The sequence below is a fragment of the Gracilinanus agilis genome, chromosome 1 (genome assembly GCF_016433145.1).
Source record: "Gracilinanus agilis isolate LMUSP501 chromosome 1, AgileGrace, whole genome shotgun sequence".
Classification (NCBI taxonomy): domain Eukaryota; kingdom Metazoa; phylum Chordata; class Mammalia; order Didelphimorphia; family Didelphidae; genus Gracilinanus; species Gracilinanus agilis.
In genome coordinates, this window is record NC_058130.1 from 790,710,239 (window position 1) to 790,735,227 (window position 24,989).

At 37.8% G+C, this 24,989-nt stretch overlaps 1 protein-coding gene across 1 annotated transcript in view; it reads right to left on the bottom strand.

The window, feature by feature from the left end:
* Positions 1–441: 441 nt before the first annotated feature.
* Positions 442–24,989, bottom strand: part of LOC123246007 (vomeronasal type-2 receptor 26-like) — a 37,741-nt gene continuing 13,193 nt past the window's right edge. The window contains exons 4-6 of the mRNA XM_044674973.1: positions 22,796–23,023; positions 21,522–21,645; positions 442–1,352 (exon numbers count right to left, since the gene is read on the bottom strand). Coding sequence (XP_044530908.1) covers positions 442–1,352; positions 21,522–21,645; positions 22,796–23,023 — 1,263 coding nt within the window. The remainder of the gene's footprint in view (positions 1,353–21,521; positions 21,646–22,795; positions 23,024–24,989) is intronic.

Sequence of the window (24,989 nt, forward strand, 5' to 3'; positions counted from 1 at the left end):
ATTGGTCAAATTTTCAATAAGATATATAGGTTGCTTGAGATGTCCAATTATAAGAAAAGTCCTGGGGGCAGCTGGGTAGCTCAGTGGATTGGGAGTCAGGCCTAGAGACAGGAGGTCCTGGGTTCAAATCTGGCCTCAGACAGGTCCTAGCTGTGTGACCCTGGGCAAGTCACTTGACCCCCATTGCCTAGCCTTATCATTCTTCCACCTATGAGCCAATACACAGGGCTAGGTTCAGACAATGCAAGAAGATCTTCCCTCAAAATGCCTGACTAAAAAAAATTTCTCACAGGAAGGAATTTGGACCAAACTCATAATTGAATAGCAATAGGTGTGAGCTCATTACAGAACTGGAGTCACTAAATAGAGTCAACACAGATCACAGGATTTCCACAATAAATAAATTGCTAACCTAATTTCTATTTCTCAGACAGAATGATTTCAACTCTTAGTATTTGATTTATTTCTTATACATTCCTGAATGTTTTGATCTGGCCTAAGAAAAAGCACATAACACTTGGGAATAAAGATGCAGCCCAGTAAGCCAGCACTGGAGACCAGGATGGAGAAGATCTCCACCACCACCATGGCTTTGCCCTTGGTGCTCTGGTATGTGGGCAGGAAGGAGACCCACACACTGCAGAACACCAGCATGCTGAAGGTGATAAACTTGGCTTCATTGAAGGTGTCAGGGAGGTTCCTGGCCAGGAAAGCCACCATGAAGCTACCCAGGGCTAGGAAGCCAATGTACCCCAAAACAGAGTAGAAACCAAAGACTGAACCTTCATTACATTCAATGATGATCTGATTGGGTTCAGAATGTATGTCTGTGTCTGGGAAGGGAGGAGAGATTCCCAGCCAGATGCCACAGAGAGCCACTTGAATGCCAGAGCAAAGGACTACAATGAAGTTGGACATTCCAGGTTGCAGCCATACCTTCCTCCTGCTCCCGGGTTCTGTAACCCTGAAGGCCAGAACTACCAGAATGGTTTTTGCTAAAATGGATGAAACAGCCACAGTGAAGACAAGCCCAAAAGTTGTTTGTCGGAGGAGACAGGTGGCTGCAGTGGGACGGCCAATGAAGAGCAAGGAGCAGAGGAAACACAAGGTGAGAGATATGAGAAGAGTATAACTGAGGGTCCTGTTATTGGCTTTCACTATAGGTGTGTCACAGAACTTCACAAACACCCTGAGAATCAGAGCTGACAGCACAGAGAAGAAAAGGGCCACACAGGTGAAAGCCATTCCCAGAGGTTCTTTTATAGCCAGGAAGGTAATGGCTTTGGGGAGGCAGCAATCTTTTTCCTTATTGGGATACTCATCTTCAGGACATTTCATACAATGCTTCATATCTGTAGTGAACAAGAAGTATCTGATTGTTTTATGTTTAAAAATTCTCCCCATTATGAAACCTGGGAAGCAGACAAGATAACTGCAGTCAGGCCTTTCAGACATAGAGGTCAGAACATGACCTTCAGGATATAATCATAGCCATTCTGGTGTAGCCTCCAAGGTGATTAAGCCCAGTTCCACTCTGCCCATTACATTTAAATTCTAATAGACCTAGATTATGCTGTTTCTCAGCATTTATCTTTTCCTCAGTCTATCTATATTCATATTGCATTTGTGCTCACTGATACTTTCCCAAAATTAATTATAATAAATGTGTTATTAAAGCTACCATTAATAGAGCACTTATTATGTGCCAGGTATTGTTCTAAGTGCTTTATGATGATTAACTCATTTGATCCTCACATAATAGGGCCAAGAGGTAAATGCTATTAGCATTCCCATTTTACAGATGAGAAACTGAGGCAATTTCCTCTTCTGTAAAATGGGATTGCTAATAACACCTTTCTCTTAAGGTTATTAGGATAATAAATAGAATTATACTTGTAATTCTTTCTCAACTTTAAATTACTATTTAAAATATTGCTGTATTTAAAGTATTCACTCTTCAATCCCTCTTCTAAATACCTTATCAAAATGTAAAACAAATATTTTCAGCAATGATATCCAAGGGATTCCAGCACAAATACTTCATTGTCCTGAAAAAAAGTCTACACTTTACTATCTTTACTCATTTCATTTCTTTTCCTAATAATAAATTCTCCCTTGATTACCTGGAGTCTTTTCTGCTGAGAAGGACACATCTGAGTTCAGTAGAGTTAACAGAAGACTTTCATCCTTGGTAGAGAAGGATTTAGGCCATGGGAACAAGAAATATTGCCTGGTACACAGGCATACGTGGTTTTATGATGATAGTTGGTCATAGTCTATTCTATTTTTTGATGCAGTATCCATGCTGGATATCTCCACTGTGCGTATCATCACTGGGGTTTTCTATACCATCGAAATCTGTACTCATGTCTTCAGACTAAATGCTATGTATCTGTCCTCCCATTATTGGGATTCAGTGACTAGAATGCTTTAAGCTCTAAGCCATTATTACCATCTAAAGAGATGGTCAATCCATCCCAATGCTCCCAGGCTCAGATTGTCTTTTTTAAAAATGTATCAAGAAATAAATGAACAAATATTAAGTAATTACTCTGATAACCTGGTTCTGATTCAAAGTTATAATCCTTTCCTTATACTTAAAATTAGAAATGTCCTTTTTTCTCTGGCTTGGCTTACAACAGATGTTGAACCATGGGACACCCATCTATATTACATTACTATAGTAGGTTTACCTGTCACTAGAGAGCCACAATGACTTTTTGGCTAGATTTGGGCTTTGACAGACTTCTGTGTTATTCTCCATTCAAATCATCTAAGATCTGTTCTAGCTTTCACATTTTATAATTATTTCAATAATTAGTGGAAAAGGAAGGGAATTTTCATTGTGAATTTCCTTTGTCAGGGTTTCTAGTATAATCAGGTGTTCAGTGGAAACAAAAATTATGTACAGTTATTCAATATAGGACTCTATCTCATATCAAATTTTAGTCTCCTCCCAAACCAAACTTTAAATCATAATTGATGTAAGGAGCAACCAGGCAGCAGTCTGGAGTAGTCTGCAAAACTCTCAGCCTCCAGTGTGGCATGGGTACTTCAAAGGGCAGTAACTGTTAGCTCTCCCCACCAAGAAAGCTAATCTAGTTTTTCCTTACTAGAGGGAGATGGGTCAATGGTCTCACACAAAGTATTGGATTTATTTCTTCCCCAACTTGATAGAGTAGTCGAGGAAAGATATATCTCTACAAGGAGGGATTTATGTGGCTGACAGATGAAGTTCACACACCAGTATATTTGATAAAATCAACAAGGCCCACACTGCTGGACTTCTAACTACCAGTCTTTGATGGAATGAAGAACTCTCTCTAGGTGAGTGAAGATATTATGGCTTTCCCTCAACTGAAGACATGAAGGCTATTAGAACTATAAAGTAACTACTTTAATAACTAAGGGAAATAGATGAGGGAAGGGAATGATGGTAAGGATATTGGGGAAAAGGAAATCTCTACAGCTAATCAAAATTGAGTTTGAGGCTGGCCTTCCCATGACAGGGTCAGGCCCCCCTTTTACAATTCTTCCTCTCTCTTCTCTATCTGTAGTACTAAGATCTAACTAAGTAATAGTAAAGTAAGCTTCAGCTGAGATATAACTATTGTTGATTGTAGGTCTGAAGAAATATTGATGATGGTCTCAATAAACTGCCTGCTAGGTCTTTTAGCAGTATCAGTAGTCTGTGAGATTGTGGGTCAGTCAAGACAAGTTGGCAAATAATTTTTGCAGGGTAATTGCTCAAGACTCAACTGGTAAGAGACAGGAGGTCCTAGGTTCAAATCTGGCCTCAAACACTTCCCAGCTGTGTGACCCTGGACAAGTCACTTGACCCCCATTGCCCACCTTTACCACTCTTCCACCTATGAGCCAATACACAGAAGTTAAGGGTTTAAAAAAATTTTAAAAAGACTCAACTTGTATGAGGAATTGCTAAGGCCTAGGAGTATACTCCTAACTACCCTTCACCCAAGCTCCTCAATAACCCAGTCAGTCTCTCAGCCTGGTGTACCCCTTTATACCCTCATTCCAACTGTCCTAACTGCCCTTGGCATCATGGGCTTCCATGGATTGCATCCCACCTGGGATTCTGAGGTTACATTGACCACACATGTAAAGGAAATCAACCATAATTTTTCCTTCATAGACAGACCAGGAAAAATCCTCCTAGGTGTTATTTGTGTAATCAAATTGAGCACATGGTAAGAGAGTATCGATACAGGGGTTAATTTGCAGCTCATAATAGGGGAAACTGAGGCAATGTATATAATAATGGATATAGACAAAATTATACTGGTGTAAATAGGTTTAATAATGGATTTAATAGTAATGTATATAATGGTAATAATTATTGTAATCATGGATGTTGTAATGGTTCCCAGCAAGCTCTGGATTTACAAAGCATGCAAAATTTTATCAGAACAGGAGGTGGCTTGAAGGAATGCCCAGAAGTGCAGGATGCTGTCAAAGCCTGTGATGTTTAGCACAGTTTGTTACCAGCACTGAAAACCAGCACGGAAGGTGTCAGAATGATGGATATTCCACTCAATGTCCCCTATATGACTCTTTTCTTACTAGCATTCCCTTTTACTGAAATTATTGTAATCAATATCCTTACTCAGCCCCAGGGAAACACAGAAAAACAATACAGCAGAGCCCCCCACAGGCCCCATATAACTCCTAGGAAATTCCTAACCTTACATACAGTAATACAGAAATTCCCCTTGAAATCACTTCACAACAAACCAGCATATAGTGAGTTAATGTTAAGGATTTTTAAAATTCTAACTCAGATTCCCATACACAGGTTCCTACAAAAATAGGCCAGAACAGTCTCCAAGTTTCACCCCTCCCAGACCCGATTCAGTACAGTAATTTAACATAAAAAAAACAATGAATGAAATGTGAAGAAATTGTCTCCCATGAAAAGGCCTGTACTTTCTCACCACTGTGGCCCAAGAGATATGTCAAACACACCTAACACATTGTCTCCAAAGATAAGATGTATGGGAGGAATGGAATTCATGCCAATATTGATGTAATCTTGAGAAAAAGATATAAAAATTTAAATCAGCATATGGCACGTCAGATCAACCACTGCAAACCTACTGGGTCTCTGGCTCTTCTCACTCCGTTTTCACTCAATTGTCCCACCCCCAAGGGGGAACGGACTGCTGGTAACCCTCCTTTTGCCCCTCAGCACAGAAGGATGATTTACAAAAGGCAGTCTGCTCAGCATGAAGGTTTGAAAAGGATGGTATGATTAGATTAAGTTTATATAATGATTTTGGGAAAATTGTTAATGATAATGAATTAAAAGAATTTTAAAATGATGAAATAATTAATTTAAATAATATAGAAAATAATAATAATGAAACTGTAAATGTGAGCAATGGAAATGTAAAGACCAATGGAAGATGGAGTGAATCACAAAAATCCTGGCAGAATGATAGTACTAGAGGACCAGAAGAAAACAAGGATGCAAGAGTAAATGAGGAGGTGGAAGGTGATGGACAGGAATTAGGGCTGCAGTTTCCTGATCCTGATGTGCTAGCTCCTATTATTCAAACACATCCTTCACTAAGCAGCACAGAGCCTCATGTTACTCTGAAAGCGGAGAAACAGATTTATGATTGTCTTGTGGACACAGGGGCTTCTAAATCTGTTCTGCAAACATCCCCAGAAGATTGTGAGGCTATTGGAACTGTGGAGCTGGTAGGAGTAACTGGAATACCACAAAGGGTAAAGAAGTTGCAACCCAAAATGGTATCATTGGGTCCTATATCTATAGAACACTCTTTTTTGTTGATGCTCAATTCACCTATGAATTTACTTAGGAGAGATCTTTTATGTAAATTAAAAGCAACTATTCAATGTACACCAACTGGATATAAATTTAGAACTTCCTGAAAGAGCTCTGAATCTTTTCCAAATGTTATTCTTAGATACAGTTGAGGCAGAAGGAGAAAGAGGGAGAGTTTATCCTATACCTGATGATATACCAGAACAGGTATGGGCTTCTCATTCTACAGATGTTGGTCTATTAAAATCTGCAACTCCAGTTAAAGTTAAGACCAAAGGAGGTCCTCCACTTTGCATACCACAATATCCCTTAAGCAAAGAGGCAGTGGCTAGTATCTATCACCCCTCTCATAGAATCATTATTGGGACAAGGAGTTACACTCCCATGTATTTCAGAGTTCAATATACCCATACCCCCAATAAAGAAACCAAAATTGGATAAAAATGGAAGATTTTGTTACAGATTTGTCCACAACTTAAGGGCTATAAATGACTATGTGGTGAAGTCCTGTCCAATTGTTCCAAGTTCAGCTACAATTATCTCATCAATACCAAGCAGTGCTAGATATTTCATGGTGGTAGACTTATGTTCCACTTTCTTTTCTATGCCAAAACACAAAGACTCACAAAAGATATTTGCTTTTACCCGGCAGGGAAGAAGTTTCTATTGGAGTTATTTGCCTCAAGGGTTCTGCAAAAGCCCATCCCTGTTTTTGCAAATCGTTAATAAGGATCTAGAAACAATCAGATTTAAAGATAACAAACTTGTCCATTTTGTAGATGACATACTTTTAGCTTCTCCAGTGCTAAAGTATGTTTAAGCCATAGCAAATTTCTTATGTGTGAGTTATGTAAAAGAAGGCATATGTAACTAAGACTAAACTTCAATGGTAATATTACCAAGGGTTGAGTATTTGGGATTTGTTTTATCTGGGGATCCTAGAAGCATTTCCCAAAAATGTATAGCATACATCCAGAAGCTAAGTGCCCCAAAGACTAAGAAACAACTAAGAGCCATACTGGGTACAACAGGTTTCTGCAGACAATAGATCCCTGGGTATAGTGAATTGACTAAAATACTTACATATTTAATAAGAGATGCAGAACATGAACTGCTCAAATTGAAGCCAGAACATCTACAGGTAATAACAAAAGTTAAGGAAGCAATTCTATCTGCTCCACATTAGAGATTCAAGATTATGAAAAACCTTTTGTGCTATTTGTTCGAGTGGAAGGAGATAACTTCAGGTTTTCTTGAACAGACTTTAGGACCAAATTATCACCCAATTGCATACTACAGTGCACAGCTAGATCCTATTGCAGTTGGGATAGCTCCATGTTTTCATGGAGTGGCTGCTGCTGCATTGTTAGTGCAAAAGTCTATAGATTTAGTTCTCAGGTGCCCACTGACAGTATTTTGACCACACCAAATTGAAGTCCTTATATTGAAATATTTCGCTCAGGCTTTTTCTGACTAATGTATAGCCAAATATGATATAGTTCTCCTTGGGAATTAAAACATACAAATCAAGAGGTGTAGTGTTTTAAATTCAGCCACACTATTACCTGATTTGCCTACAAATGGAGGGTCATTGCATGTCTATAGTGAAGTAGTACAATTGATAGAACAATCGAGGCAGGATTTGAAAGATGCACCACTAGGTAATCCTAACCTTGCGCTTTATACAATGGTTTGTCTTTCATGCAGAATGGTATCTGTTTTACAGGGTCCACAGTGGTCACTGAGTTTGAGACACTGTGGTATAGTTCATTGCCCAAGAATATGAGTACACAAGGGACAGAATTAGTACCTCTGAAATATGCCTGTTTGTTATCTGAAGGCAAAAGGGCTAATATATATACAGATTCCCATTATTCATTCTCTATCTGCCAATCAATTGGTTCCATCTGGAAGCAGAGAGGTTTTTTTTTTAAACCCTTGTACTTCAGTGTGTTGTCTCATAGGTGGAAGATTGGTAAGGGTGGGCAATGGGGGTCAAGTGACTTGCCCAGGGTCACCCAGCTGGGAAGTGTCTGAGGCCGGGTTTGAACCTAGGACATCCTGTCTCTAGGCCTGACTCTCACTCCACTGAGCTACCCAGCTGCTCCCTGAAGCAGAGAGGTTTTATTACATCAGGTGGACAGCAGATAGCTCATACTGAGATTATTACAGGGTTACTGGCTACTATCAAAAACCAAAAGAATTGGTTGTGATACACTGCCTAGGCCATTCTTTTGGAAAATATCCAGTTTAACATGGTAATTATCGTGCTTATGTTACTGTCTATTATTTTGCACAAAATGCTCCAGCTTATATGATGAATTTCTCAGTCATAGAATCTGAAGATCTTGAAAGAGCATATCTAGACTCAGAAATTCAAACATGACAGCATCATTTTGGAGGTAGGAAAGAGAATGGCATATGGGTATCATCAACTGGAAAGCCAATACTCCCAAAGGCATTTTTCAATCATATTTGCCAGGCTGTTCACAACAAAGGCCATTTTGGGACACAGCCTTTGGATGACACTTTAAAAAGAGTGTGGATAACCCAAGGAATCACCACCAAGGCAAACAAAATCTGTCCCAGCTGTTCTATTTGTCAGAAATTCAATCAGAGTGTTTTTAAGAAAAGAGATCTAGGTAGAAGAGCATTAGATTACACTCCTTTTGAAAATCTGCAAATAGATTATATTACTATGCCCAAGGCAGGAAAATATAAGTATTGTTTGGTATTGGTAGATAAATTGACCAGGTGGCCAGAAGCATTTCCACCTGCTAGGAACACTTCAGCATTTGTTGTTAAGATCTTGACGATGGAGATTGTTCCAAGATTTGGAGTACCAGTCAAAATTGACTCAGGTAAAGGGGCCCATTTTACAGATAGCATGCTAAAGAAAGTGTATGAGAAGTTGGTAATCTCAGCAAAGTTTCATGTTCCGTACCATCCACAAAGTTCAGGTCAAGAAGAAAGAATAAATAGAAAAATCAAGACAATGACAAGGAAACTTTGTACCGAGATGCATCTGAAATGGCCAGACATCTTACCTCTAGTGTTATTCTATATCCTTACAAGACTGATATCCATGTTTCACCACTTGAAATGTTATATGGTCATCTACCTTTACAAGCCAAGAGTTGTAAAACTGCCTATGCATCAATGTTAGGGGGTGACATACAAATAGCATCCTATATAAGTGCCTTACAAGATAGATTAAGAGAACTGCAAGATATGGGACTTTTAATTCAGAGTGGTCCTCTGGATTATTCATTATATAATATTAAGCCAGGTCACTCAGTTTACATAAAGAATTTTAATAAAACCTTGGCAACTCTAAATGTTAAGATTAATGGTTTAGCTAAATATGTGAAAATTATAAATCTTTTATTTACAAAAGAGGTGGAAAGAGTAAAAGTAGAGAAATACAAAAGGGTAGAGAAGACATTGACTTATCTATCTAAATATTGTTCCAGTGCTTGGCTCAGCCAGGCCTTGTTAACCTTCAACCAGAATTAAACTATCTTCAGAAGACTGGGGAAGGGAAGGGAAAACCAGCTATCCATTCACGCAAGTTCCCTTCAAGAGGCAGGCCAAGACAATGACTTGAGCTGAAGAAGACTCCTAAGGCTGACTTTATTCTTTGAGCTGAGCTTCTTCTTGAAGGCAACTTCCTTCTTGGAATGATTGTCTTCTTGAAGTCCACTCTCTCCAGCCTCAGAAACTCAGGGTCTTTTATAATGGCTTCTTGTCTCCTCCCCTCTTCACAGGGTTCAATCACAGCTTCCAAATTGTCTAGCACTGCCCAAGGGGCAGTGTTTGTGGGAACCAATTCGCACCTTCTGGAGGGGTGAATACTCATCAAAAGGGTTCCCAGTTTCTGAAGGTGTGAACTCTTAAAAGAATTCACAAGTTTCTGACTGAGTTAGAAAAAAAGGGTGGAGCTCTCCAAGTATCTAGCTTGCTTATCACCTAGCACTAGGTAGGGTATGAATTTACTAAGTAGTTTTTGAGCTCTTCCACCTAGTTCAAGCTTATGTTGATTCAAATTATTGTTAACCAAAGTGTTAACTCCAACTAGGCAAAGAGAATAAAGGATTCCCTTTTCACAAGTGTAAACTCAAAGAGAACAAAGAATCCCTTTTACACAACACAACAATCATGAGTTGGTCCATTCACTGTAATTTTAACTTCACCTTCCACAATAAAAGTTTTAGAGAAAGAGTCATGGTTCCATTGCTCCCATGTTAAAAAAGTTCTTAGATTAGTGGAAGGAGAAGAAGTAGAAATAGATCCACAAGAAGAAGAAGATGGAGAGAGATAGCTGAGAGATTATCATCAGGCAACTTGTCTGCAGTTGAAAAGCTGAGGGAAGAGGACAATGGATCAGACAGAAAGGACTGAAGATAGAACACATCATACCAGAATCACAGAGGAAGTACAGCAGACTGGATATTGATAGGATAATGGACTTTTATGCAGGAATCTACTATAGAAGAGGATAATGGACTGATTTGTATTTAAATTGTAAGGTAAGGTTCTGTAACGTTGCACACAGCATATGTCCACTATAGATACATGCATCGGTATATATTACAGCACTGAAAGAGAAAGAAGATAGAAGAAGAGAGACAACAGATGACATGGGAAGAGGAGTATATGAAGATCTGGTGAGTATAGTTGCATCCAACATATACATTTAGGACACATTGATCAAATGATATTCACATTAGCTTTATGAAGTCTTACCTGGATGAAATGTATTTGGGATATTTCTCTCAGGTAACACCAGGATATATATAGCATTATGTAGAATTTTTGTTTTGCTTTGTCTTTTAGTATTATCAGAGGGCGATGATTTTCTTACACATACATGTATGTATCTAACATTTTATATATAAAAATATATTTATAATATATTTTTGTATACAGAATTTGTATCACAGTTTAAAATAGGATAAATGAGTGTGTAAATAAGTGTGTAAACATGTACATATTGTAAATTTTGTATGAGGTAATGTGTAAATAGGTGTGAAGATATGCATATTTTGTATATTCTTGTATAAGTTTGGGATATTCTTGTATATTTTGTATATTCTTATATATTTTTGTATATTCCTGTTTATTTATGTAAATTTGAGTGTGAATAGTGGGGAGTAAAAAATTTATATTTTTATATTCTGTATATATTTGTAAATTTGTACAGAAAATTTTTTCATGTATCTGTAAAAATATGTGAATAGTTAAAGGTTTCAAAGATAGGATTTTTAGAACAAAATACTTAGTTTTCAGTTTTCTATAGACAGTTTTGTTTTCTGAATTAGAATAAGGCATAGCATAAGGAAAAGATTTGTTTTGCAATTGTTTCAACTAAGAGTTTTAAGATACATTTCATATAGGTTTTTTGCATGGTTAGACAGTTTTGTTTAATGTAAAAGCATAAACTACATTGTTTTATCTGTAACTTTATCTTCAATTTTTTGTTACATTCTGTATGTTGAATTTTACTATTGTTATTGCAACTTTTGTATTTGTTTTCCTTTATGTAAGTGTTTATTGTAATTCCTTTTTTTCCTAAATTCTTTAGTGTAGGGTAGTTGATAGAGAGGGAATAGATAGTTAAGGTTTGGATAAGAATTGTTTGTTGCGGGATTAGATAAGTAAAATAGAATAGTGTCGGGAGCTATTGAGAGAAATTAGAATCTCAAGTAGATATTTTTATCTGGACCCCCTCAAAAGATCTGAGATTCCTCCTTTGATTCCTTTCATAATTCTCACCTTCCTTTAAAATGCATTATAGTCTTATTGAAAAAGCTTTGGGCTCTCAGCAATCCAGCAGGAGGGGGGGCTAACACAGTTGACCGAGAGTACAGATGGCTGGTACAGTCAAGGTCAAAACATTGGCAGGGCATTTTGCCCAGAATTAAAGTAAAATAATGAGGCTCCTCTTTTGACTCTTTTTCAGATTCACTGTTGGGAGCTAAGAGAAATTAGAAACTCAAGTAGATATTTTTATCTGGACCACCTCAAAAGATTAATACACACCAGCAGAGCTGTGTATTGGCTTTCTCCCTATCAGGTAGAGACAGGGGTGGGATATCTAAGATAAAAATCTGAGATTCCTCTTTTGATTCCTTTCATAATTCTCACCTTCCTTCAAAATGCATTATAGTCCTATTGAAAAAGCTTTGGGCTCTCAGCACTCCAGCAGGAGGGGGGCTAACTCTGTTCCCCTTTGACCGAGAACACAGATGGCTGGTACGGCCAAGGCCGAACCCTTGGCAGGGCATTTTGCCCAGAATTAAAGTAAAATAATGAGGCTCAAAAAATTGTTTAATGCCATCAAGGCTGAGAAACTGCAGAGGCTTTCTGGCCTAATGAGATGTTCCAGGCTCCACTTAAAAATAACACATATAGTTGATAGTTTAGCATAGCTTTTTTATCTACACCTGGAGGCTTCTAAGGCTTTTGTTTTGATTATAGTAAAAATCCTGATCTCTGTAACTGTGGGAGACTTTCTTGGGCTTTTGGGGGAAGGGGATCTTTAATTTCCTTTATAATAAAGTGGCTACTTCAGTATTTCTTGGAGTACTATGAGCTAACAAGCCGTGCTTCCAATCTGTTTCATTCTTTGCATACGATGACCACCCTAGGCCACTCAGATGAGTCTCTCCTTATAGAGCAGGTTCTCTATAAATGGCGCCATGAACTGAGATTTTTTGAGCAGAGTAAATCCTTTTCCCCCCAGCCAGAGCACTTCCCAATTTCAGGTGGCTAGGACTCTCACCTATCTGTTTAGCTGCGGCTCACAGAGAAGACAACATGAAGGATTACGGGTGAGTAACTTTGGTCTTTTATCTTTACACTTTGTTCTTTTAAAATACAATCATGGAGCACAGTGAGTCAAAGGAAAGAACTCTTTTTATTGATATAACTAAGCACATCCTCAGAAAATGGGGAGTAAAAGTTAGTAAAGAACAGCTCACTAAATCTCTTGATCTTATTCAAAATTGTAACCCCTCGATTCCCTTAGAATTTTGGCAGAAAGTTGGCAATGATTTGAAAAATTATTATACTGAGCACAGACTAGAACAAGTGCCAAAAAAAGTTTCATCAGCTGCTGAAAAAACAACTTTGTTATCTGGTCAAAATGCAGAGAATGAAATCTTTAAGGTTTCAGTGTTAGAATCAGAGGAGGAGGAAAAGGCTCATAGTAAATCAAAATGGAGCTCTAAAAGTCGAAGGAGAAAGCCACTAGAAGCAGACCCTCCTCCACCTAAAAACCTCTCTCCCAAAGAGATAAAAGCAGAGGAGCCTCTGCCACTTGAAGCTCCAATTCTGCAGCCACAGCCTCAGAATATTGGGTTTAAAGGGGCAATTCAAAATGCTCAAAGGGATGGGGACATGTCATCATGCTTCTTTGTCATTTTTAAAGGAAATAGCTCTGATAATAGTGATGGAGAGAAGGAACCTTCATTGGGAACCTCTCCCCTATAAAGTTGTTTTTTTTTTATAATTTTTTTTTTACTTTTTTTTTAAACCCTTGTACTTCGGTGTATTGTCTCATAGGTGGAAGATTGGTAAGGGTGGGCAATGGGGGTCAAGTGACTTGCCCAGGGTCACACAGCTGGGAAGTGGCTGAAGTTGGGTTTGAACCTAGGACCTCCTGTCTCCAGACCTGACTCTCACTCCACTGAGCTACCCAGCTGCCCCCTCCCCTATAAAGTTTTAAAAGAAATTAAGATGATCTGTAACTCTTATGACCCCACCAATGAGTAAATTTAATCCAAGAATTCATCCTAGCTTAGCCAGTTCCTTGCTAGAGTTACTCAATTTTCTGAATAATAAACTTTCTTTTTTTCTCCAGATTTCTTTAGCAATATTAGATGTGATTTATTGATCTTTTGATAGGATGTCTTATATTTGTTAGAGTATGCGTGAAATGTGTCCTTGATCAATCTGTGTGTCTATATTGTGTCTATGTGTCTCTGATAAATTTGAATCTTAAGTTTTATTGTTGTGTTTGTCTGTGATCACAATGGAATTTTGGAGAAAATAAATCTCTCTCTTTCTCATTCATTCTGGAGGAATGGAAAAGACAGACAGAGGAGTTTGAGAAATTCAGAAAAATATTTCTGAATGTTTTAAACTCTAAGAGAATTTAATTGATTGAAAGAAATCATATTCTCTGCTCTCATTAAGGCAAGAATCAACAAGATAATTTGTCTACATTTCTTCTTCCATTTCTTACTGGCCATAAGAAAGGGAACAAAGAAATCATAAGACAATAAAAGGGGACAGATTTGATCCCACCACCAAATTCTATATTCTAAATGCAATCTAAGAAAAATTTTTATTCAGACAGAAAAAGCAATGATTCTGAACTGTGTACTGAAGTACAGAAGTGCAATTTAAAACTTTTTTAGCTAATCAGAATCACCAATTCTCCTACATATTTAACCGAGAGTGATAAAAACTTTTTGGACTGCCACAAGTTTAATCTACCATTAATCACACTGATGTTAGTGAAAATCTTAACTTATAAATTATTAGAACAATACCATTGGCTTATAGTTCATAATTAGACCCCTTTAAGCAGAGAATGGTTCGTGAGAAAAATTTATGCCAAAATTGAATCATCCAGGCTGCCTCAGTTCAACAAGAAATAATTTTGGAAAGTCAAAAAACATAGTTCCTTTTTCTCAAAACTCACAGCCCTTTCTCTAATTCATTAGGATACATGTGTGCTAAGAATTTGAATAGATACTGAAGTTATAGTATAAATCTATTGACTATCAGTTAGAAAATGGAATTTCAGTTAATTTTAAATATGCACAAACTCTATATTGAAGAAGTTATCTATTAAGACTTGCAGTGTGTAAAATATGTATTAAAACAATCAGATTTACCAAAAATGCTTAACAAACTAAATTTGAGGATTGCAAAATAGAAGGGTAAAAGTATATAAGGATACTAGTTCATGATTTTAAAGGAATAATTAATCAGAGACAATTTGGATGTAGTGAAGTTTAAATGAATATTCATTTGGAAGTGATACATCATCAAGGTTTTAAAATAATTGTGCAAATTTTATAAATGCGGTAACTAAAGAGTTAAAGAGCACAGCTGCTTGAAAAGCTGCTGCAGCCTTGGACACAATTCAAAAATAATTTAACCCCTTCTACACATAGGAGGGAGAGTCTCTGCCTATAAATATTTTCAGCAACAGTTTTTACTAACTCAAACTCAGTAAAGTGATATAATTAATAAAAAGCTAATGTTAATTTTGTAACTTTCAGAAATCTGGTTCAATTTAAGTAGTTATCTCTATTTCAAATAATATTAGAAAATGCAAAAATAATTATTGTGACAACTTAAATTTATGCTTTAGGTTACTAGATCCTAGTCAAATTATGTCTCCTGTGTTCACTATTTCACTAGTATTTAAAGGTTAATTGAATAGATTGTATTCTCATAATATTTGTGATTTGTAGTAATGCATTCAAATCCAGAATGTAAAATTATAACAAAATGCATAACCCTCATAATAATTTGATATCATTGTTAATATGTACTTGATTGTGATGGCATTAATATTATTATAATGTCTTTTACTTTGTAGTGATGTTGATGCAATAAAAACTAGTCAATATTATAACAGTGTAATTGAAGAATGCATTAACTAGAAATATTGATCATCTCAGTAATCCTCAGGGACCTGAAATAAGACTATTATTTGCAAATGTAAGAATATTCATAGGTACCTGGTTGACAATTTTGAAGTTTTAAAATCAATAACCTTTGAAGAGTAATTTTGTATCAGGATCAAAACATGTACCTTACTTTGTGAAAACTGAAAACATATGTTTAAATGTAAACTATGTGTAGAAGTTATTTGTCAAAAATTGATCATGCCTATTTACAATAATATATGATTTGTATTATGAACTAAAAGTTTAAAGTAAACTGACTATCACAATAAGTTAAGGGAATAACCAGCCCCTGTCTTAACCTTCTCTAATCAAGATAACAGTAATGAAAACTTAATTCCAATCAAAGTTGTTAATTTTTTTTGGTATTATTGGAAAGAATTACCAGATAATTTATACATTAAGAATTTGTTGGAAAAGAAAATTTGTTTATCATATTTTGTAAATATTATAATTTTTCATTGTGTATGTAAATCTTGGAAACCTTTCAAATGTTATTGGTAATAATTACTGTTTAAGGTAAAATTCATTGGATTTGCAACTGATATTACTCATTTATGGATTATTGATTTGGATTCACCATTCAAAAGAAAGCTATTACTGATAAATAATCCTTGATTCTTACCTCAAGTCAAACAATGTTATACTCTCTTCCCTCCTTTTGCCATATTCAAAGCAAATATATTAAAAAAAACATAATAATTGAAGCCCCCGAAATTTGAATATGTAGAGCAAGCCAATATGTTCCACTATTTACTTAAGAAACTGTACCCATCCCAAGTGTTTTAAAGTTTAAATTCTTTTGAGAGTAATTTCAGGATAAGGATCTTGCCATCTCCCCAGAATCCAGACAACAAACCTGTTTGGAGAAGACACCATGAAGATGCCTGCAGAGACCTACACTGCATCAAGAAGACCCAAAAATGAACTTTGGGGTGCAGTTGCTTGAACTATGGGGAGTTGAATGCTTTTGTTTTGAATGTACACTCTTGTGCCAAAGGGGACTGCCCCATAATTGGCTTTTCAAAAAATGTTTCTCTTGCCCTCCTGACCCAGGAGAACATAGATAAAGGATTAGAGGCCCGAGTTAATGTTCTTGAAGAGGCTGTCTTATACATTGGCAATCAGATTCAACACATTAAGACTAGGTTTAAGTCAAGGTGTCATGCAGAATACAAATGGATCTGTGTGACCCCCCTTGTTTACAATCAGACAGATGTTCCTTGGGAGAATATACAACAAAATAGAATAGTGTCGGGAGCTACTGAGAGAAATTAGAATCTCAAGTAGATATTTTTATCTGGACCCCCTCAAAAGATCAATACAGACTGGCAGCGTTGTGTATTGGCTTTTCTCCCATTCGGGTCGAGAAACTGGAATGGGATATCTAAGATAAAAATCTGAGATTCCTCTTTTGATTCCTTTCATAATTCTCACCTTCCTTCAAAATGCATTATAGTCTTATTGAAAAAGCTCTGGGCTCTCAGCACTCCAGCAGGAGGGGGGCTAACTCTGTTCCCCTTTGACCAAGAACTCAGATGGCTGCTACAGCCAAGGTCGGACCCTTGGCAGGGCATTTTGCCCAGAATTAAAGTAAAATAATGAGGCTCAAAAATTGTTTAATACCATCAAGGCTGAGAAACTGCAGAGGCTTTCTGGCTTAATGAGATGTTCCAGACTTCACTTAAAGATAACACTTATAGTTGATAGTTTAGCATAGGTTTTTTATCTACACCTGGAGGCTTCTAAGGCTTTTGTTTTGATTATAGTAAAAATCCTGATCTCTGTAACTGTGGGAAACTTTCTTGGGCTTTTGGGGGAAAGGGATCTTTAATTTCCTTTATAATAAAGTGGCTACTTCAGTATTTCTTGAAGTACTATGAGCTAACAAGCCGTGCTTCCAATCTGTTTCCTTCTTTGCTTCCGACTACCACCCAAGGCCACTCAGATGAGTCTCTGGTTATAGAGCAGGTTCTCTATAATCCACACCTTTTCTTAATAATATTATAGGTCCTATTGGAAAGATTTAAATAACCAGCAGTGACTGGGTTAACAATTTCTCTACAAGAAAATTAAGATCCCTAAACTCTAAGAATATTCCTAAGTCAACCAAGGTTAGAGCTAGACAAAACTTTATCCAAGCTAAGTGCAGTCCTCCCGATAAAAAATACAAGACTCAATTCATTTATGATATTTATAGAATATATTCACAATTCTCAGAATTTGCTTGCTGATATCCGGGCTGCTAGAATTCAGCCTTGGACCCTGTTCTATCTTTACTTTGAAGCCTCCAAGGATTTTCTTTTGTATGATTTGTAACCCCTTCTCAGCAGTGACTCTTTCTTTGTGTTCTTTGTTTGAAACCAGTATAAAATAAAACTCAAGAACTCCATGAAATTGGAGCACTATGAGCTAACAAGCTGTGCTTCCAATTTCTTTCATTCTTTGCATCCCACTCAGATTAGTCTCGGGTTATAGAGCAGGATCTCTATAGAATAGGTTTAGAATAAGGGGGGATTTATTTAGTGATGAGCATATAACTAATCTGTAAATTTGATCAGATGCTCAGAGGGCAGAATGTAGAAATGTAAATTAGGGATAGAGTAATTTCAGGGATTAGCTTCAAGAGGATTAGCTTCAAAAGAAGGGAATTTGGATACAATGCCTGAGAGAGGATTCTGAGAAGGAGAGAAGGATTGTGGGAGTTTTGAACTGTTAACTGTCATTACTTTTCTTCCTTAAGTTCCACTGACCTGGAGGAAGGAGGTTTTGCTCTCTGCTCTGATTTCCACCAAGCTGGAAGGAGGGTTTTTGCTCTGACAGATTTTCCCTTGGTAGTCCTAAATCTCATGGAGAGATTAGTGACTCCTTGGTTGAGAGTGTGATTTGAAGTGAAATGTTTCCCCTGAGTGTAAAGACCATCTGCTAGTGATCCACCTGCCAGAAATCCTCTTGGGCTAAGTAATCCAAAGATTGTCATCTGGGACTTTGGGTTATATAGTACAGTCAACCCCAGGCTTTGGGTAAGTTTTCATATTCATCTGTGAGTCCTTTCCTTTTCCCCTTTTTGTTAATCCTTAGTAAATAGATTAGTTTAGAGTCAGATAGTTTGCAGTTTTTTTTAGATAAGACCAGGGAGCTACAGCTCCCTGGCAGGGACCAGAGAAGAGAAAGAAGAGCTCTCCTTTTGCAGGAGGTGTAGAAGTTGGGTGGAGCCTAGTTTTAAGAGTGTTAGGGACTTAACTACCAGTTTTCCTTCTCTCACTATAAAGTAAATTTGGTTTTCCTATAAGCCAAGGGGTTTGTGTTTTACTGGCCCTGGGGAGATTCCTAGTGGGTTGGATCATCTCACATCCCTCTAGGACAATTCCATATTTCAGGCCATTATTGCTGTTATTAGTTTTATTTTCAATCTTCCAGATACAGTTTTTCTCTTGAGTTAGTCATCTCACCAGTCCCCAATATTCAGGCTAAATTTCTCCATCTCTTACTCACACACAGGAGTAAACTCCCTACTTGAATTTGCTTCCTTCATCACACTCAGTCTGCCTGCCTGAACCTCTTTTAGCTGAGAGTTCCTCCTTCAGACACATCTTCATCTACATCATCTTCTGAAGCATTTATTTTTTTTTTTAAAAAACCCTTACCTTCCATCTTGGAGTCAATACTGTCTATTGGTTCCAGGCAGAAGAGTGGTAAGGGTAGGTAATGGGGGTCAACTGACTTGTCCAGGGTCACACAGCTGGGAAGTGTCTGAGGCCAGATTTGAACCCAGGACCTCCCAATCCACTGAGCTACCCAGCTGCCCCCTGAAGCATTTATTCAATTACAAAGCTCAGGCTCTGAATATCTCTGTTTCCAACTATTGTGAGGAAGATTAGTTAGTAATTAATTAAGTATTAAGGTTGGACCAGGAAGGACTGGAGCATTCCAAAATGGAATGAAGGAGCAGGAAGTGGCTTGTGCCCTGAGAGACACTCCATTAGTGGTTGGCACAAACTGTTGCTAGCCCTGGGAGATCTCAGACCTGCATCCTGATTCCCTGGGATCCCGAGTGGTGGCATCTAGCAAGTGGACAAGAACTGCGGAGCTGCACCAGGTAGAGGAGGAGTTTGGGGTCTGGTGGACAGCATCTCAAGCACTCTCCCTACTTGGGTACCTTGGACCACCTTGGCTCTTGGCATCCTGTGATCATCTGTGGATTACCGGGAGAACCCCAAAGCCACCCTCAGACCCATTAGCTGTGCTGGTCAAACCTGCCTGTTTGGGTCACTAAGATTAGAATTAGTGTAGACAAGTCCTCCCCTTGCCCTGTGGCTTTGCCCTTTTAGGTTTTAGTGTAGAATTCCCTACCCCACCTTTAATTAGTTAAACATAATTAAAACTATTAAAACCTTTTATTTAGCCTGCTGGTTTCAAAGACTCTGGCCTAGTGGTGAGCTGGGTGACAGTTGGCCAACAGCCATTCTTGTCAGTTAGGAGCAGCTTAGCTGTGTACTCGCTCTGGTCTCCCTATCCTGGTCCTGTCTCTCCTTCAACGCAGTGTGTGTATCCACAACCATTTAGATTATATTTTAACATCCCTGGTGCCCATCTCTTTTACACTTCTTAATACATATGTAATCTGCACATGATCATTGATTTTGTCCTTTAATGGATGGTGGATGGATGTTATCTGTAATAATAATTTCATTGTAGAAATAATGGAACTATGCACCACAGAATGAAATGACTTGACCAAGTTCAGACAGATATAGCAGAGACAATATATGAATCCTAGACCTCTGACTCCATATTAACTTTTCACTGAACCACTTTGCCTTTCAAATATCATAGTTCAGATAGGAAGGACCTCTAACCCCATCTAAACTTACAATATTACAAGTATGGGGAAATGGAAACCAATGGAAGTTATGCTATACACAGATTCACACAATTACCGTGTATATGAAATACAATTTAACTTCATGATTTTCCTGACTCCAGGCCCAGTGCTCTGTCCACTACACCACAGTAGAGCAAATGTACTTTGAGGTGTATGGAGGTCAAAGGAGGGGTGGCACCTCTGCCATGAAGGCTTGCAGAGACTTTTTAGAATTCATTATCCATCTTTGATGTTCACCTGACAGTCAACTATCACTTGTGAGTCTAAGAAGCTGTGGCATTCACACTAGCAGATGGACAAAATAAGGCTGAGGGTCACTAATGGGTCATCAATGTACCAATTAGTTATAGGGGTGTTCACCCCAAACATGTAAATAATTCCTCTGCTGGAAGGGGTGGATGTAAATAATTTGTTCCCATGATTAAGAAGGTGGCAGAAGTAGGAGCCATGGAGTGCTCAGAACATGGACAAACATTGAGGATGTTAATATCATCTAATAACAGGACAATGACCAGTGATCCTGACTTTTGCCTTTTCTTTTGACTTTTGTCACTGTACCTCAATGACTTTGGATGAGGAAGTGAGGCTAATGATTTTGTTCAACTCAGTCTCACTTAAATCCAATTCATTGAAAAGTCCAGACATCACCTGGTGATTTCATTAGTCCTCTTCAAAAAAGAACACTCAACAGCAACAATATTGTGGAGAAAGTACTGCCTCAAAGGAACTAGACTGATATCCTAATTCTGTTTTTAAATTATTTCTTTGGACAAGTCACTTAACCCCAACAAGTGTCAGCAGTCATACCCCATTCTTAGGTTGTTTCTTGATTAATCAAATGAATGAGTTGAACTAGATGACTACTGAGGTTCCTTCCACTTCTAGATCTATGATCCTACACATTAATCCAACTAATGATCACCCCCATGTCATGTTTTATAATATGTGAAAGAGACCAAGGACGAGAGATTGACAAAGAGAAAAAACAATCACCTCCTTTGTGGCTGTATTTCTTCTTACTCCTTCGAGATTCCCATAAATTCTATAAGACCTCAAGAGCCAAATACCACTTATTTATGTTTTTAGTGGGTTTGGTAGGAAAGGTCATTGCAATATTTACTTATTTGATTGGAAATCTCCCCTTCTGGGCATGAAGAACAGTCAAAGCAGCAGACAGGCTCTCCCTCCCTCAGGGTTTTCCTGAGTCCAGCACCACAGCTATCACTGCACACAGCATGAGGAGCCTGAACAGTGAGAAGAAAAGAAAATGCTTTAACGATCTGGGCCCTAACAATGCATGGTAAAGTAGATTATTTCACAAGAATTTATGTCATTTTTGAGCAAAGGAAATAAATTGTATTTTATTAAAGAGCTATTGAACTTATCCCAGGATCAAAAATCAATGTGTATATGTAAGAGAATACCCACTACACATGTATTCAAGAGATATAATGAGTGGATTGACTACTTACTATTTTTTTCTTGTTCATCTTGGAAAGAAAATGAAAAGAGGGACCAGAGGAAGATTTTCTCTACAAAAATATGGCTACCTATTGTAATAGGTATAGGCTGTAAAAGTTTAAAAGCAGATTTGTGTAAGCATGTTAGAGAAAGCCTTTGCTGGAAGTCATGGACATTCTGAATAGAATGCAGGGGGTTGGAGGAGAGAGCTGAGTAACAGACTGCTGTGCTGTGAGGGGTTCAGAGCAGAAGTGCAATCTGCAGTCCCTTTTGACCTGGGATCTTGGAGAGTGGTGAAGGTTGAAAAGGAAGAAGACATCAATCCTGCAAGTCAACTCTGAGTAGGGAAGTGGCCTGTGATCTGGTGGACAGTTTGCAGACGTCTCTCCCTACCCGGTTACTTTGGATCATCAACTATGGAGGAGTTGGTTCCTGGTATCCTGATAACATCTCTGGAACAGTTGTGAGACCCCAAATTCAAGCCCTCTTCCTCAGGTCCTTAGCCAAGCTGTTCTGCCAGGTTGGCTAAAGATCTTACCCCTTTTCACTCCAGTCCTGGGTAGTTAGTCATAGCTTCGCCTAACCCCCTTTCCTATCCCCTCATATTATAATTAAACTGTTTCCCTGTGTGTTTTTCTAGTACTTTAAAGTCCTCATTGTGTGTGTATAATACTCTGAAGTTATTCCAGGCTGGGTGAGGCAGGGTGACAGTTAGTCAGGATTAATTGCCATTTCTGTCAACAGTCATTCCCCCTATAGTTAAACCTGGTTCCCTGGCTTGTAAAGTCTTACCCATTGTCCCTTCCTGTCTCCTATCCACCCCACTGAGCCCACAAGTAATATTTAAGTTAATTCCCCTGGTTTTCCCCATAATACTATGAATCAATAAGACATGATTGGAAGCCATGAATTAAAACTAAAATTGTTTCTAACCTTTGGCTCATTGCAGCCCCACACTATGGCCTCTTTATAAATGGTAAAATCTTGACCATATGTAACATTTGGAATAAACTGTCCCACTTTCACCAGAATTTCAGTGCTATTTTCAAAGAACAAGTACTCCAAAATGTTATAATGGGCCTCAGAATTTCCTGTATCATCCAAAAAGACTTGGTCACCAGCACTATTGTCAAAGTGGATTTTCTTCAGAAAATTGTGGAGCTGAAAGGAAAGAGAAATATCAATCACTGCCCAGTGCCCAAAGACAGGACTCTTATGAAAGTAAGAAGTATGGCCTATATAGGAGATCCACGTCCTCATGGCCCGAAGTTAGTGCTCTTGTTTGGTGTGAGTAATAAATATCTTGGTTTTTGTAAGAAACATCTTAGACAATAGACTCTGTATTCTATGGAATACTTTCATGTTTTCAGGACCAGGGGCAGTGACTTTTAATTACACTATTAGACCTTGAACAAATGTTGGCTAAAAAGATGTTAATTGAAATCTGAGTTAGAGGTTCCATTCATCCCTGCATGTAATGCTCACAGCCTCCCTCTGGACTGGCAAAGAATTCACACAGATATCAAACCCAGGCCTGACCTGTCAGGGACGGAGGTCTCAGGGTCTGAGAAGGCAAAGGTCTGTTGACCTCTGATATTAGGTTGTGTTCAGGGTCTGACTAAGGCCTGAGATCCCTCAGCTTCCACATTTCCCATCATTCAAAATAGCTGATTCCCTCAGTTTCTACATTTCTCTACAAGTTGCTGATTTGAGGCAATAATCTTTTCCCAGGCTTTCTTTCCCAAACCTTATTTCCCAAACAGATAACATGTTTTATCAGCACCTGCTTCTCCCCTTTTCTCAGTTTCTGTTATGTCTCGGGTTACCCCCACCTTTCCTTGTTCCTTCAAAGCTCTTTCTCTCAAGGCTACAATTGTTATGGGGAAGACGCTTGAATTTTCATGAGAAAAATTCCTGTGGTTTTTTTTAAAATGCTTAAGTATTCATTCAATAAATAGCACTCAGCCATCATCAGCAAACTGAGACCCTTCCATCCCTAAACTTTGTCTTGTCTCTCTTTTTTCCCATCATCCTTACTCAAGGAACTCTGGGTTTCCATTCTGCCCCCCAAAAGGGGCTCTGCTACTGACCTAGTCTCATATTAACAATTTGGTTTGTATTATAGAGACATAATATTGAAATGCCATTTAAAGAAAGAATATCCTTTATATTTTATCTTTTTTCCTTTACACACTATATTATAGCTGGTCCTGTCTTTTTTGGTTTGGCTCAAACTCTGTATGATATCTATTGCCTCCCTATTTTGCCTTGACTATTTCCCAATAAAATATATGCATTCTACCTATTAGACAAGAAATTTTATATTAGACACAGAATTATTTTTCTTTAGTATTTCTTTTGCATAAATTTTTACATGTACATATTTTCTTTCCCAAAAGATCATTAGCACCTTGAGAACAGAAACCCTTTAGTTTTTATATATTCATCTCCATTGTTTAGCATGTAGTAGCTTTTCATAAATTCTTGATGGTTCATTTTAGAATCTCTATGTGTGGAATCATATCAACAAATTCCTTTTACTGTGTGACCCTGGGCAAATCACTTAACCCCCATTGCCTAGCCCTTACCACTCATCCACTTTAAAACCAATACAGAGTTAATACTTAGAATACTCTGTATTCTAAGCTGGAAGGTAAGGGTTTTTTTAAAGTTCCTTTTAGTTCAAATAAAAAATTAAGTAATAAAATTATCTGGTCTCACAATACTTTTCAGACTTTTCCCTATTTAAAAATATCTACAAGGTAAGAGCAAAGTCCAAGGTCACAGGAAATGGATCATAGCTGATGACCAAATAAACTTTTGCCTGGATAATATTATTACCTTACCACACTTATGAAGGGAATGGTGGCAAGGCCTACCTAAGGGCAGTGTTCTCTTTTTATCCAAGGACTAAGACACTGACCTTCACATCCGTAGCCAATCAACTGACAAGCCTGAAATTTCTTCCTCCGTAGACCCCTACATCTATCCCCTTCTAGGATGCCTCCTCATTTCCTCTACAATAAATTGTAATTTTTTTAACTTTTAAGGCAATTCATAATCTTACCACAATCATTCCAGTCTAATTGGGTATCACTCCTCCTCCTATACTCTGCTCTCCCATCAA